The 15,989-nt window shown below is 34.9% G+C and overlaps 1 protein-coding gene across 1 annotated transcript; it reads right to left on the reverse strand.

The window, feature by feature from the left end:
- Positions 1-10,798: 10,798 nt before the first annotated feature.
- On the reverse strand, positions 10,799-15,889 carry LOC145674434 (uncharacterized). The gene has a single exon (XM_081744487.1). The coding sequence runs from the start codon at positions 15,887-15,889 to the stop codon at positions 13,421-13,423; it is 2,469 nt and encodes an 822-aa protein (XP_081600613.1). The 3' UTR covers positions 10,799-13,420.
- Between the last annotated feature and the right edge of the window lie 100 nt (positions 15,890-15,989).

Genomic DNA, 15,989 nt, shown 5'->3' on the forward strand with positions numbered 1-15,989 from the left:
CATTAAAAAAAATCATCCACGCAATTACATGTTTATTGCCGTTACTGCATTCCTCCATACGCACGCAACTGACGGACACTAAAAGAAAAAAAAACACATGATACAGTAGTAAGAGGCATGTAATGCAGCACTTCGCTTCCACCTATCTGGATGTCCTACAGCCAAATATCGTGTGACACATTTTCAGAAGCATGTGTGGAAAATGGGGTCATGCAAGCATGTAAAGTTAGGGTCAAGTGGTGAGGGAAAGAAAAAAAAAGACAGAATCAGCAAACATGAGATAGAGAAAATAAAAGGAAAAGTAATGTTTGTAGAAGTAAGGGGTAAAAAGCAAGCACGCGAAATTATTTTCAAGTAGGATTAAGCATGTCACACACGATTATGCAGATGTACAGTGTTTAGAAACAAACTTAAGCATTGCAGATACATTTGATGTTTCTTGTTTTACTTTCGAGCAGCAATAGAGCAGAAGAAAAAATAGTTATCGTGAAAAAAATCTATTTTTTAAGATTTAAATGGATTTATGTACACGTTTCATGCCCTCTACATACCGAAAAAAGTTTTCTTTTCTGGATACCTATCGTCTCTTCAGCCGACCATTTGTTTGTTTGTTTGTTTGTTTGTTTGTTAACCGTAACGATGTATGAATATTCGCCTAGAAGTCATACCATAAAACAAAGCCAAACCTAATTTCGAATTAAGATTTTTAACTCTGGGATAGACACACATACACACAAACTGCTAACGTGAATACAGACGTGAAGTGTCTGAGCGTCTCATTTAATTATCTACCTATTAAAATGCTACAAAAACTATTAAAGCGATTTTTTATGCTAGCCAAAAGGGCTAGCCACCTTTAAGAGGATTATGACCTCTGTTAGGAATGAGGTGCAGTGATAGGATAGGCTAAGGTTACCATTGTTGGGCTAAGTGTTTCATTATATATTTATTAACTTCAAATCAGAAAATGAATGAAACGTGGTGACTTAAAGAACTTTGATCCTTAACATTTGGTGAGGTGAAAAGACAAAGTGAAATATACAAAATAACACAATGATTAGAAATACGTGAAAACGTGCATTGAAAAATGTGCGTGAAATATAAGAATAGAAATAATAATACAAAACATTTCAAAATATTTCAATGGGCGTAAAAGAAGAGGCGAAGTGCAATACACAATACAACATTTTAGGTTTTGTGAGTGAGACATGAGCTTATTCTTCAGCCTAGGGGCTGCTCTAGGCACTGATGAGAACATGGGGCGCCCTAGTTAATAAACAAAGGTAATCACTGTGCGGGAAATGATGGATGGATGAGAGGAAGATGATATGAACAACATGCGCTGATATGAATCACAAAGTTGGGTCTAGTGGTTGTTGCGTGAAGTGATATAATGTACACACAGTAGAAAGAGTGGTGGTATAAAACCGCCTGATTTCCAACCTCTAAGTTTGGATTTCAAACCTTTGACTTACGGTTATTTGTGATTTCATGTTTAACAAAGACAATATTTTGAAATAGGTGTACTTTAAATAAATTATTATTTAAATACATCTTTTTCTATAAAGTTTATGTTTTAAAGTTATTGTTCAAAGCCTTTGTATTTTTACAAGCCTTTTCCAAAATAAATGCAAATGAATTGTGTTGCCATCTTTGGAGTTATTTTAAGCTATAGGTTTGTGGACTTTATATGTTTGTGGCCAATCCTTTCGACAATGAGATCTCGGAAACTACAGGCTCAAGAAAGGTGGTGTTTTCACTGATCGATTGCAAATTTCACGTAGATTGTCCAGTTCTAATTGAATATTAAAAAAAAAAAAACATGACCATTATTTCTTTATTACATTTTTACGGGTATACTGGAAGTGTTGAAACTAAAAAAAAACAAACTATAGCATCATATCCTACGCGTTATACATTCCAACACCACATAGTTGTATATTGGGGTTGAATATGTCTCAGGCGTTTCTTTCCTGGCCAAATAATACTGAAAAAGGAAGGATAACCATTTCTCCAGTCTAAGATGAATCTTTATTTTTGGAGTGTTTTGCCCAATGAACACCATATATAACTGACATTATAATTAATTATGTATGTAACATGTTTGCTTATTACATACTGCATGCAAGAAGAAAGAAAACGCTTATCATAAATGACTTAGAAAAAGGAATTAGGCTTAAATTTTCCAAACGGTGAAATATGAGAAAAAATAATTTTTAAAAAAATCTCCCCTTTGTGATACTCCTTGCCGATTTTTTTTTTCTCAAGACGTCTTTCACTTGTGTCTGTAAAGGGACAAGTACAGATGTTGTGAGGAATGAGAAAGAGATTTATGCTCATATGCGAATGTGTGGAGAGCGCAGGTTTAGCTAGTATACCCTACTACTAAAATCAATAATAAACGAACTTTAACAGATCTATTGCACTTTATCCCATACAAGAATACGCAATAACATTGTTTATTTTAATTTTGAATATAGTTACTTCTTACTGCATAAAATGCATACATCCTTTTAGTACTCAGCTCAAACAACCAACTTGCACCTGGTACAAAAATAATTTGTTTTTCTGTCCTTGTTCCGGGGCACATTCGACATCATGCTTGTTTCGGAAGACTAGGCGTTGTAGCACGTACAGATGGTGATTCGTCTTCAATCCCAAACATATTTTTGACTCCAGTAGACAAATTCGTAGGAAGTTTCAACTTAGCCGCTCCTTCATGTATGGTTTAGCTAATTACATCCCCAGTTCTTTAAGAAACTCCATATGTGCTTGTGCAATTTACTTAGTTCATACACAGTATTGGAGAACAGAATCATTGTGCTAACACTAGCCTGATCCAACATTACATTTAAAAAAAACTCAGCCATTGACGCCTTTTTCTGCTGGTATTATATAGGCCCTATATGAAGTAACTGATTGAAACAGTGAACACTTCCTTATGTTTCGTTGTAGAAATTTATAATTTCAGGTCTAGTGTGTTCAGTACAAAGTCTGTAAACTTGCTTGAGTCTGCACTTACTTTCGTAATCAAAAATATTTCACAAACACTTGTAAAGTATCTAAAACGATTTTCGACAACACGGGACTTCACATGCGTAAACACACACATAGGGTGCTGCAGAACCCCAGCCCTTATTTATATTCTATTCTGAAATGAAAGAAATGGCTTGACAAGTACCACCGGGAAAAAATGTCACTCTCTAAAATGAGAATAGACAAAAGTACTAACCAATAGGCCTAAAAATAATGTCACAGTAGCAATTAGTATAATTACTCGGGTGCTCCAACATCCCGGTGTGTATTCCAGGGTTAAACAACTCTCCAGAGAGGAGAGTGATCAAATTTATCACTACTTCTTACTCGTAAAAAGAAGTGTTTGCAGCAAGGTGGAATAAAAGGTAATTTCTGTAAAACAGTCCTCAAGATCTTGATTGCATTTCCAAAAGTAAGATTTCAATTACAATCCTATATTATGGTACCCAGAAGCAGAAGGTAATAACTTATTACCTTCTGGGTATTTTCTTCTGTTTTGGATACTTTTCTCAGAAATGACTCAACCGATTGTGTGCATACTAATCATACATATACGTATGTATGTACGTATATATATATATATATATATATATATATATATATATATATATATATATATATATATATATATATGAGTTTTACGTCCCACGGTTATGCCGGTTAGGCTAAAGGAGACGGTGATGATGGGAGATGAATGAAATGGTGGAATGAAGAAAGTGGGAGGAAACGGGAGAACCCCGAGAAAACCCATGCACACGGTGTTTGTCCACCACAAAGTTCACTTGACGGTAGCAGGGTTTGAACCCGAGACCCCTAGCACTAGAGGTGAACGCTCTACTACTGAGCCACCGCGGCTCTTGTGTGTGTGTGTATATGTATGTGTGTGTGTGTGTGTAAAACGCTTGTCACAAAAGCATATGGAATCGAGTGCTTGAACACTTTTAATAAAATTCTGCGTAAGATACTCTGTGGCAACTACTTAGTGCACACAATTTTGATATTTTATGGGCAAATTAACAAAGTAGAATTTAAACGATATTCCTAAAATAATACCTGCAAACTTGTAATATTTGCAAAATAGTAATACTTAGAAACTTGGTGATAATTATGCATTGTGTATGTGAACAGAACTTAAGATTTTTATAAATACGGTACAAAATCAATTAGAAACAATCCCTTGCAAGCTATATTTATCAGAATGTGTGCCGACTACGGCAAAATAAAACATGTTCAACATTTAGTACATATGTATATTAAGTATGACAGTTTTCTCCAACAACGTGCAGTCAATCAGTCAGTTAGTCAATATATATAGTCAATTACCCGCTTTGTTGGGTTGAAATAACAAAATTTAGTAATATGTTTCTTTAGACAGTTACCTTTTACTGAATCGCTCTTTGATATCCGTCATTTTCGATCATTTGTATATATCATTCTCCTCACCCAGGTTGCGGGGCTGAATTTGGATTTAAACGGCCTCGAAACTGTCACTGTTCATATGACCGACCCCGAAAACTATGGATTCTCCACTAATATAGTTCATTTTCAATTGTTATATATATAACAATCGAAATCCCCCGAATAATATATCCCCCTCCCTCCCCCTGTTGTAGTGCTCAATTGGGATTCAGACATCATTGAAAGTGTCATTGTTCATCTGAGAGACCCTGAAAAAATAGATTTGGCATTAATATCGGTCATTTACAATCATTTGTAAATGTCTCTCCCCTTCTCCGGTCCCTAAGTTGCACCTCCAAAGTGACACGACAAAAAGCAACTCAGGTCCGAACCTAATTTCTGTTGAAAATTTGATCAAGATCGGTCGGGTGGTTCAAGAATAATGAAGTCACAAAGACAGTAACTTTCATTTTTATTCTTACATGTATTTCCCCTCTCCCCCTTCCTTAAGTTGTAGTATCAAAGTAAACTAAGAAAAATTATCCCAGGGCCAAAACTCACCTATGTTAAAAATTTGATCAAGATCGGTTGGGTGGTTCAAGAGTTATAAGGTCACAACAGTAGTCACTTTTATTTTTTATTTACATTGATTTTTGTATATCTCCCTCTCCTCCTCCTCCTGTACGTTACTCCGTAAAAGTGAAATGATGAAAAACATCCCAGGCCCGAACCTGATCTATGTTGAAAATATTTGATCGACATCGGTTGGGTAGTTCAAAAGAGTCAAAAACGTAGTCACTTTATAATATAGACTAGCATTTGGCTAGCTGGGAACTCCACCCCAAGGCCCACGCGCTTGCTCGACCTACGGCGTTGCTTCTCTTAAACCCACAATTCTACCAAATTTAAAGTTTCTTTTCGTATTTCAATTATTTAAAAATATGATTTTGTATCCCAAGAAAACGCCCATTAAGCAACATGGGATTTTCTTCACCTGCCTTTAGACCTCTTAAAAACTAAAGATATTCACTTTTGGCATTTTTTTCTGTGGGTTAGTCCCGGAAGGCTACAATCATGCCAAATTTCATTATTATAATGTTGGCGGACGTGCCTAAACATTTTGGGGTGTATAAGATGTCCCATATAAATAACATGGGAAAGATTGTTCAGTTCTGCATAAAACCACTCTGCAGTTGGAGATTTTATTTTTGGTGACATACTTAGGTAACGCTAACGGAAGCGTAGACCCTACAACCATGCTCAATTTCAAGTTCTTATTCCAATTCAAAGTACCTAAAATATGAGATGATAGGCCCAAAAAGGTCCGTTTAAATAACATGGGGAATTTCTTCATCCCCTCTTTAGACCCCCTAAAAATGAAAAATATTCACTTTTGGCAATTTTCCTGTGGGTTTGTCCCGAAAAGCTAGAATCATCTCAAATTTAATCATTGTAGCCCTAAAGGAAGTGTCCAATAATTCGAGGGTGTAAAAGGTGTCCCATATAAATAACATGGGGAAGATTTTTCAGTTCCCTATAAAACCACTCTAAATTTGGATTTTTTTTATTTTTACTGATTTACGTAGGTAGTGCTAATCAAAACGTACAAGCTTACCAAATTTCAATTTTTTATTCCAATTCTAAGTACCTAAAACATGAGATTATACGTTAAAAAAGGCCCATTTAACTAACATAAGGAAATTCTTCGTCCCCTCTTTAGACCCCCTAAAAATGAAAAATATAAACTTTTGACAATTTTCTTGCCGGTTAGTTCCAAAAAGCTATAATCATGCGAAATTTAATCATTGTAGCCCTACAGGAAATGCTCAATTTATGTCAGCTCATGTAGTTTTATATATAGTTTGGATTTCACTTTTATTTTGACTTGTAGATCAGTGCTCTGTAGTCCATTGGCACCATTTTTAAAACACCTGGTATATATATGTACAAAATACTTAAAAAGTTTACTCTTCGGAAGCATGCTTCGAGCATTAAAACCTTCCCAACAGTGAAACAAAATACCATAAAAATGCATGAATTAGTCTTTATTAATTCATTGTGTCTGTAGCCAAAGTTTAAAATTTACCTGTTGAAGTTGTTTCAATTGTTGTAAATATTGTTACTTCTCACAAAATACATTGAGAGGATAGTGAAAAAGTGCTGCTATATGTTACCACGCAATTAGCACTTCTTTAAACTTACCATAAATTTTAGTATAAAGTGAATTGCTTTGTTTTGCTAGAAAATAGGAGCTACTCGTGTTTAACTACCCTATTCATCCCTCTTTAACGGTTATTTTCCACTCGATTTTGTTTCCATATATACAGTAATTTACGTATAAACACATTTCAAAAGTAATAACTCATTTTTATGATTGATTTAATAACGCAGGGCCTGTAAAATAATAATTATATATTCTCGTTTGTGAAAAGGTAGACTAAGAAACCTCGTAAATGCAGCAAGCTTAAAGTTACGGTAATTAAATAAATGAAATCTCGACCACAAAACTCGTATGAGAAGTAAGCTCTTAGAGATAGCTTCAAATGTCGTTTGTTAATTAACAGGTATCCACCTGTCGGGAAGTATAGGTTTCGCTAAACCCACGAGAAGCAGTAAAACATAATCTTGACGATGCGGATAACCACATAATACCCTGCAGGAACGTATGTTGATAGAATTGCATGGTAGCAAGTTACTAGTGCTAAGACAAATGACCAGTTCAACCAACCAGAGTAACTGGTACACAGAATTAGCCCTGTTTCGTTCTCAGCTTTCTAAAGGTATACCTATATAACGAAGTTTCGTTCAGAATTTGAATTACATATGTGAGAAAAAAAGCAAGAAGGTAGTAATATTGCGTGTAGTTTATGCTACTGAAAGGTGGGTTTCAAGCAGTGATGCCAACCTGAAACGTTATAAAATCCCATATCGACAGAGCAGGCTCTATCGTGTGTGCAACAATTGCACGGAGCGTTAAAATAAATACTTGTTGTTGGAAACAGACTTCATGACGATGGGAGTTAAATTTAGTAACCTGATCTTCTATTTGAATACTACATTCATAAATCACGTTTAGGTCACATTAGTTTAGGGCCACATGGACAGTACTAAAGCAAATGGTCAAACAAATTCCGGCATGAATTGTTTGATTGTTGTCAAATACAAGAACTCAATTTTCGAACAGTAGCGAACAGATATTCCATTTAGTTAGTTATCACAGTTCTGATATGAAAACTAGTCTTGTCTTTGTCACAAAAAAAGTTCTTTATTATTGAAGGTCGAAACAAGTTTTTTTTTTTAATTTTTTTTAAAAAGTGATATTGAAGGAAAATTAAGAAATAAAGATAAAAGAGCTAGTTGCACTTGAATTCCAAACTGGTATTTTGAAATTGAAGGTTGATATTACATTCTATAAAAAGGATTACCTTCTTTCCTATGCAGGTATGTTTGTTTTATCTTTCAGTAACATAATAGATTATAATTTAAAGAAAAAACAGGAACAACGAGATTGTAGTGTTTAGGCCTTTCTGAGTTCGAGTGCACTTTCCCTCCTTATTGTTCATGATGGGATAGGATACTTAAAATCCTGGCTTTTAGTTGTCCTTTCTGGATAAAGGAAGGGCGGCAAATGATGCAATTACACGAGATAGCTAATTGCTTAGGGACGGCCCTGGTTGGAGCGACATATTCTCGAAAGATTTTGCCAGAAATGGCTAAGATGAAATGAAATGAAATAAAATCTTCAAATTTTATGTTCCACAGTTATTCCGGCTATTCTAAAGGAGACGGTGATGATTATAAATGAATGATGTGGTGGAATGAAGAGAATGGGAGGAAACGGGAGAACCCCAAGAGGACCCATGCACACCTTGTTTGAATGGCTAAGATGAGTTTGATCAATTCTCATTAGTAAATATTTCGTTAACGGTTCTTCAATAAAACCTAAGTCATATCATTTGGAAACGTAGGAGGGTTAGTTTACAACTAGGAATCAAAATAATTCTTAGAACACAAGTGTGGGCAAGGTAAATGAAACGAAGGCTATGAGGTGACGTTGTTGTGTGGTAAAAGCATGTGGCTTGAGCATTGGTTTGTCCCTTCTTTCGTGCATAAACTGACGTGAATGTGTATGAAGGCGTGGCAACACAGCAATACTCTTATTAGCTAACAGCGTTTAAAGGGAACTTGGAGCACCGCCTTCAAGAGTCATAAACGCTGTCTCTGAGTGTAGTACGTAAATGTTTTATCAACCTTAAAGAGAGAAAGAAACACGCAAAAAACAAGTATAGTTAGAAAAACCAGAAAATGGGTGACAGTTACAATACTGCATGGTTAAAAAAGTGACGACCATGCTTCTAGGCTACTGATACCATAAAATATTGTTGAAATGATATAGCTAGATTTACAATAAAATTGGGGTAAAGGAACTATATTATTGTTCAATGAACAACGGTTTTAGCTGGTATTTCCAACTATATAGACAAGATGTAGCTGGAAGTACAATACAGTATAGTTGCAAAAACCACATCTCAAAAGTAGCCAATACACGTAACAATACTATATAGTTGAAAATGCAATGCTGTATTGCTGTGAGGACGATAAAATATTGTAAGACGAACAGTACTGCATTGCTAGAGATACGATATTATTGGAGCGACGATTGTAGCTTCCACCATACTGTATTGTTGCTATTACAATATATTGTTGTTGTCGTGACCATAGAGTGTGGTACACCTGACAATATCTTCACTGTTTATATTGTGTCTGCAACCATACAGCATGGCAACTGTAACAATACTACATTGTTGGCAATACAATATCCGTGGTGTCCATATTGTATCGTGCACTATACTATATTGCTGCTGGAACGATGTTGGATTGTACTGCCAACTATGTTTGATGGTTGTTCGTACGATCTGTTGAGAGTCCATATTGTACCAGATACTATAATATATAGTTGGTCGAACCATGTCGTGAAAGCCAATATTGTACCCCCTACTAGACTGTATAGTTGTTCGTAAAATCTTTGTAGAGTCTATATTGTACAGTAAGGGACACCTCTGGATGGTACACTTTTGACGTAAATTTCCATATGGGTGTACCATCCTGAAGTGTCCCTTACTGTACCTGTGTCTTATTGTACCTATTACCATGCTATGTGGCTGTTCGTACGATGGCTTGAAAGTCTACATAGCATTGATAGTGCATACGACACGCTTTCGATAGCGCTTTTTCTAGCTTCCATAACGCAGTTTGGTCCTGAGAAACGGAGGCGTGTCTTACAAGATTACGTTACGTATTACCTTGCCCCTGTATAAGAACTATTTTGCTCTATTGTATCCTACCCTTGAATAGCAACTTTTTTCAATTTGTACCACACAAATTTTCAATTTCTTTCATGTATTTTGTTTTCACAATGATACACTGCTATTTGTATCTACAAGGGCAAAAGTATAAGTTTTAGCTAAAAATAAAAAAAAAAAATAAAAACTGCACTACGGATGCTTGAATTAGCGCCGTAATTATTACCAATATAATATAAACCTTTATTACATCGTACGAAAACATAGTATAGTAACAGGTACAATATAGCCTCTGAAAAAAAAAACTCTGGAAACTTGAAAAATGCGTTGCTTATACCAGCAATGCAATATACACTTTCATTATATCGTATGAAGACACTATAGTAACAAATACAATACAGACTCAGGACATGCATTCCATTCAAAATAAATTTCAGGTGGGAAAGCAGTGAATGTTCTCCAATTCTATGCATGTAATACCTCGCACTAATTTCCTCTCTTGTATGTGTTCAACAGCGATCTCGGTCCCTAGACGGTATATTTCTTGATCACTTCTTTATTACAGAATCGAATAAGTGAAGTGTAAATGAATGGTTTACGACAAACGATAGGACCATGGTAAAAAAAAATGTACAGGGCGTCTCATAAACAATATTAAAAACTCAGACCAGAGATTCCTCGCATGAAACCAAAGCCTATTTAAGAAAGAACTTCAGAAGTGGGAAGCGGCATAGCTATACACCTCCGAAAGTGTGGGGAAAAATGAATTTCACATCTGCCTACCAGATGACGACAGAAGCTACCATAAACTTGAACAAAGCGTTTTTAAAGCAAAAGACCATAATTAAACTTTATTTACAAACTTATTTTCCACACAGGAAAAGTTTTATTATCGAGTGACGGATCAACCGGGAATTCTACTTGATTGCCTTTACAAACTCTGTCCTCCGTAAACCTTGATTTACAATAATGAGGGAAGACTGTAGAGCAGTAAAGAAGATTATGAGGTGGAACCCCCACGTACCCCGAATAAGCAAGGTTAGACGTAATAGAAAGACTCATTTGAGTAACATGTTTTTATGAAAAAATATATACAGAATTTGTTTAGAACTTCCTTCAAAAGAAAAGTGACAATTACGTAACTTTACAAAGACATATTTTACTTTCACTTTACTACCGAAACGTTATAAATGAAACTTATTCTCACAATTAAGTGAATTAACTGAAATATTTATTAAACCCTACTAAATACTACACTTTTGTGTTTTCGTATCAAATACTATACTATTAGCACACAACATCGAAATCAAAAGAAGAGTATTTTTTCTAGATGCTAAATATAAAAACTAAATTTACATTTACCATATAAGTATTTAAAAGGAATGTTTCTCATTGAATATTTACTATACAAACATGAACATTAGCAATCAAACTTTCTGATTACACTCTACTAGAGACTGTTTTACACACTGTACTTTTACCAGACATTTATAGACTTTACTTAGTCAAGAACACATTGTACAGAAACAAAAGCAGAGCATTTTTCCAGATGCTCACAACGAATAATACATTTACCATATAAACATTTGCATTAAAAAATAAATTTTTACTTAGTATTTAACATACAAACATGGACGTGTTAATTACATAATGTTTATTACAACCTACTGGGGACTTCCAGTTATTAAAGAATATAACAGACCTCATACACAATTTGATAGACTTTATTAAGAACACATCTGTTGTGTAAAATGTTTCACCAGCTAGTATTATGCAACAGTACAAAAGAATTTGACAATATCTTTAATGTGCTTAAATCACTACCGTCATGGTCGTCCACTAAATTGCACACCACTTGATAATAAACTACAGGATGGCCCAAAAGTAGGTATATAGACCAATATCGATCAACTTTGACATTTTAACTTATTAAGATAATACATTTATTTCCTTCGGTCTGTTCCGAGCTTTAGGTATAAGTGAAAAGAAATTAAGAACAAATAACGAAGAAACTAAGTTAAACATGTATGGATAATAATAAGTAAATGATATAAAATGTCATGAGCCGATCAGTACGGGACTGTATACTTATTTTTGGGCCACTCTGTATACGTAATAAAACTTTCAAATACAAACTAAACATTTATTTGAGACTAGTCAATTTTATATGTAACTGTACCAGTATTATGTAGCTTTTAACTAGATTTCAAATAAGAAACAACAGACGACAAGGAAAAGGTTTAACATCGCAGCGGCATGCTTATAAAAGTATTTGCAGGCAATATCCTGAGCTACAGAAACTTCAATAGAAGCCCACCTTCTCCCCATGGTTTACTAATTACATCGCTCTGAGACAGCTTTTGTTGGCATTTTACTTACAAGAATGATCGTATACACTTTGACGCTACAAAAAAATCTTCCATAAGCCACCCAAATCTAACTCACAGCCCCAAAATTACTTGTGAGGGATGGACAGAAGATGTCTGGGCGAAACGTGCAGTGTAACACTAGTAGAAATTACTTAACTGTTTCCACAAGAATTTTATGATAGACGAGACCGTACTAGAAACTTGAATGGTATGACAGTAACGTTAAATCTTTAATTTATTACCAACTGTTCATTAAATTACTATATTGTAACTTGTATGCAATCAACCATTGTATATAAAATCGTAATTGTAAGACATTACAATCTATCTACATACGTTGCAAAATAACACTTTGCAGAACATCATTGTGCTTTAATGAGTATTAGTTAGTGTTTAAACAGCAACATGGGAACGCGTATATAGGTAGGAAGGTTGAATAAAGAACTGAGAAAGTATAGAATGCAGAAAGCCTTCATTAGTGATTACAGTAGATAATGGAAAAACACAAGGATAAATTGTTACATTCTGAGAATTGTTAGCAGGGTTCTAATTTTTTCACGATGGAGAATTCTCTGACTTTTCCAGGTTCACAATTACAAATTCCAAGATTTATATATAATGTAAAAGAAACAATACCAACCAACTAGAGTTTCTTAATCTACACATGTAGACACGGCTCCAAAAGAGCACCTCCAATCACATACGGACAATTTTAGTTTCTTTTTTATTAATAGGGATACCCATTTAATAATATTTATAAAAAGAGAACTAAAATCGTCCACGTCTAGTTTGTTGTCTAAGTTTGAAGAATGTGCCGAATAAAGGTGGTATTCTCTTTCCAAGCTGTGTGTACATGTGTATATTTTTTGTGTGATTGAAGATACGAAAGATTTGCAAACCAAATTACTTTCTTTTGTAATATATCACCTACCAAATAGCCAGGTGAGGCACAAATAAACGCAGCAGACCTGTAAAATCCTCATATATATAAAGCCTCATATTTCCAGTTTTTGTAGTTTCAAGAATTCCCTGACTTTCTAAGGATTTCCAAGTCAGTGGAAACCATAGTGTGGCTGAAAACGAACACGTTAGTGTAACCATGTTTACATCTTTGCGCCCCCTTTACTGTAATATTAACTTGTGCCTTTCTGTATTTCATACTTCACTTCTTTATGCTTCATAAGCCCTACCTAATTTATCCGTGCCAATGTTGTTTTCTAAACAATAACTAATACCCTTTAAGGCCTAATATCAGTTAGTATTGTCACAGTATTAGTTGTCAAAATCTTTCATGTTGCTGAATAACAAAATACATTACAAACAAACAGAAACGTATAAGGCTCCATTACTCATCTCTTTAAAATAAGTAGGGGGTCCTGAAAGAAAATTATTAATGTCGATACAGTTCCACTGGTCGGTGAAACTTATTTCATAAGCACAATAATGTTCACTGTATCCCACTGTTTTTAAGCATTTACACAGAAGGAAAATGTTGGAATATTCATCCGACAAAATTTGATGTATACAGTAAAAAACTGGACCGTCTTCTTCAATTTCGAAGACAACCATCTGTACGTGAAACACATACCCTTTATATCTACACCAACTTACACTAAGGCATTCTTTATGCAAAGAAGGAGGCAGAGACGTTGAATAGTCGAGAAACTGATTACTTCTCATTAGAAACACCCTTGATCCACGTCCTAATTCGTGATCTGAATGTAATCCGTGGTTTTGACGAAATCGATAACAGAGATGTAACTGATGTTTTAGGCTCAGTGTTTTCAGAATATTTTTTCGGGAGCAGGAAACTCGGGCTACCATTTTAGATTGATGATGTTTCGATTCATAGCGCATACTCCAGGTGTTAACAAGTGGACCTATTTCACGAATTATACGTGCATAATGTATCATGTGATGATGTTTGGGCTTTAGTGTCTCTCCAAATAGCGATACGTAAAGTTCATGGTGCTCCTGAATTTGAACAGCAAGCAATTCTGAACAATTTACGTTAAGGACTCTTGCAGTAGCAATGATTACGATTTCTCTTAGCAATATGTATAAATGCCAAACAGAATTATCTGAAGGAACCAAATCTCCCATCATCAAACCAAAATATCGTACAAGATATAACATTTCTGAAGCAGATACATGCAATTTTTTATTTTGAAGGTGGTCTGAAGATATAGGTGGCGGCTTGTTAACATTACTTGGTGTACTTCGGAAGGTTCCGCTTCTGCTGTTCAACATTTCTAAGGTGAAAATTCGTACTTCGTTTACAAAATAGTTTAAGATAAGGCTCATATCGTAATTACATACGCCTTCTAACAGATCGTGCATGATATCTACGCTATAGTTTTCTGTAACGTGAAAATTTGATAATACATGCCACACACACTCTTCTTTTATACCAGTTTGGGAACAGTCTCCAATAACAAGTTGTTCTTTATAATTTTCCTTTGTTCGTAAAGCATCACAGTCTTCTTTTACCTGCCTGTGAATGTCAGTTTTCGTACTTAAGCAGAATCTACATGGAAAATTGGCTGAAAAGGATTCCGTGAAACCCAAAACCGAATGAAGCCCCAAATTGTCTCCCAGTATGGCACATACCTTAAATTTAATATTTATCTCATTTTCACCATAATGTATGAAGATACCTATACGCTCCAGAAAGAGTAATTCTTCAATGAGAACAGAAAATGTTTGTTTGTTGCCGTAAGTTTTTCGGTCTTTCGTGTAGAAAAGTTGAGCTAAAAATATGTTTTCCAGTTTCCCCATGAATTCTGGAGGCAAACACGCAACAGTGTAATATACAGCACCAACTTTCTTTAAACCAGCATGGCTTCCCAAAGCATTGTTTGTATCATAATCATCGTAATAAACAAACAAAGGAAAAGTTAATTGAGCGGAAAATGTCAAAATATTTCTCCAATGCCGTCCTTGAACGCATGAGAAAAGCACACTACTCTCTTCGAGAGCTGTTTCTGATAAATGAATCAATGTTGACAAGACGTTAGGCATTTCCAGAAACCGCTTTAGTACATGTCTCATTGGAACAAATTTGCCGAACACAGGTATATTTTCTAAAACTATTTTTTCCTTTTTTCTTTTGTAACACTGCCTTTGTCCTATGATGTAATTTTGAGGCATTATAAGGTCACCAGTTTTTTCCAGGCTTTTTAATCGCTTATATTCGCTATTGAAGTTATGAAATGAAGATCCCACAATGGTGAACATGTTTTCTACTTGTTTGACGATTCTTTCGTCAGTCTGAAATGTGTATAACTTGCTGAAAATGTTATCCCTGAGAAGTTGTACGATACTGCCGTTCAAGAGCTCCTCTACACATTGTAAAATATACTGGATGTGCTTTCTGGTGAGATGCGGTTCACTGTATAGTTTGGCTATAAAATAAAATACTTCTTCCTCCATAGCCTCCTGATAGATTTCAGGTAAGCTGCTTTCTGAAAGTCTCTCATTTGTTTTTTCATCTATGTTTTCATTTGCTACTATAGCAGCATCAGTATCAACACCACAAGTTGTTTTATGTTTAGACACATGTATTTTATTTCGAACAACATGAGACATAGACAGAACATCTGGGAAGCCGTGCTGCTTATGTAAATGCTTACGAAAAGAATTAAGAATATCAAATTCACGCCCACACAAATGTTCTCCGCAGCGATACACACTATTTATGTGCAAATTGTGGATACATTTGAAATGTTGCAACAACAGTTTAACTGACCTGACATTACATCTACATATATAACACTTCGGCATTTTACTTTATGTCAATATTTCACAACAAACAAAATACGCACTATTGATTTCTACAGCAGTTCCTCTAACATAAATTCATTTACAGCTGTATATTTGTCCA

This window comes from Thermobia domestica, chromosome 17, assembly GCF_964235325.1.
Source record: "Thermobia domestica chromosome 17, izTheDome1.hap1.1, whole genome shotgun sequence".
NCBI lineage: Eukaryota > Metazoa > Arthropoda > Insecta > Zygentoma > Lepismatidae > Thermobia > Thermobia domestica.

Bases quoted from the DNA above. Each gene is read 5' to 3' on its own strand.
- LOC145674434 (XM_081744487.1), bottom strand. From the start codon at position 15,889: ATGCCGAAGTGTTATATATGTAGATGTAATGTCAGGTCAGTTAAACTG.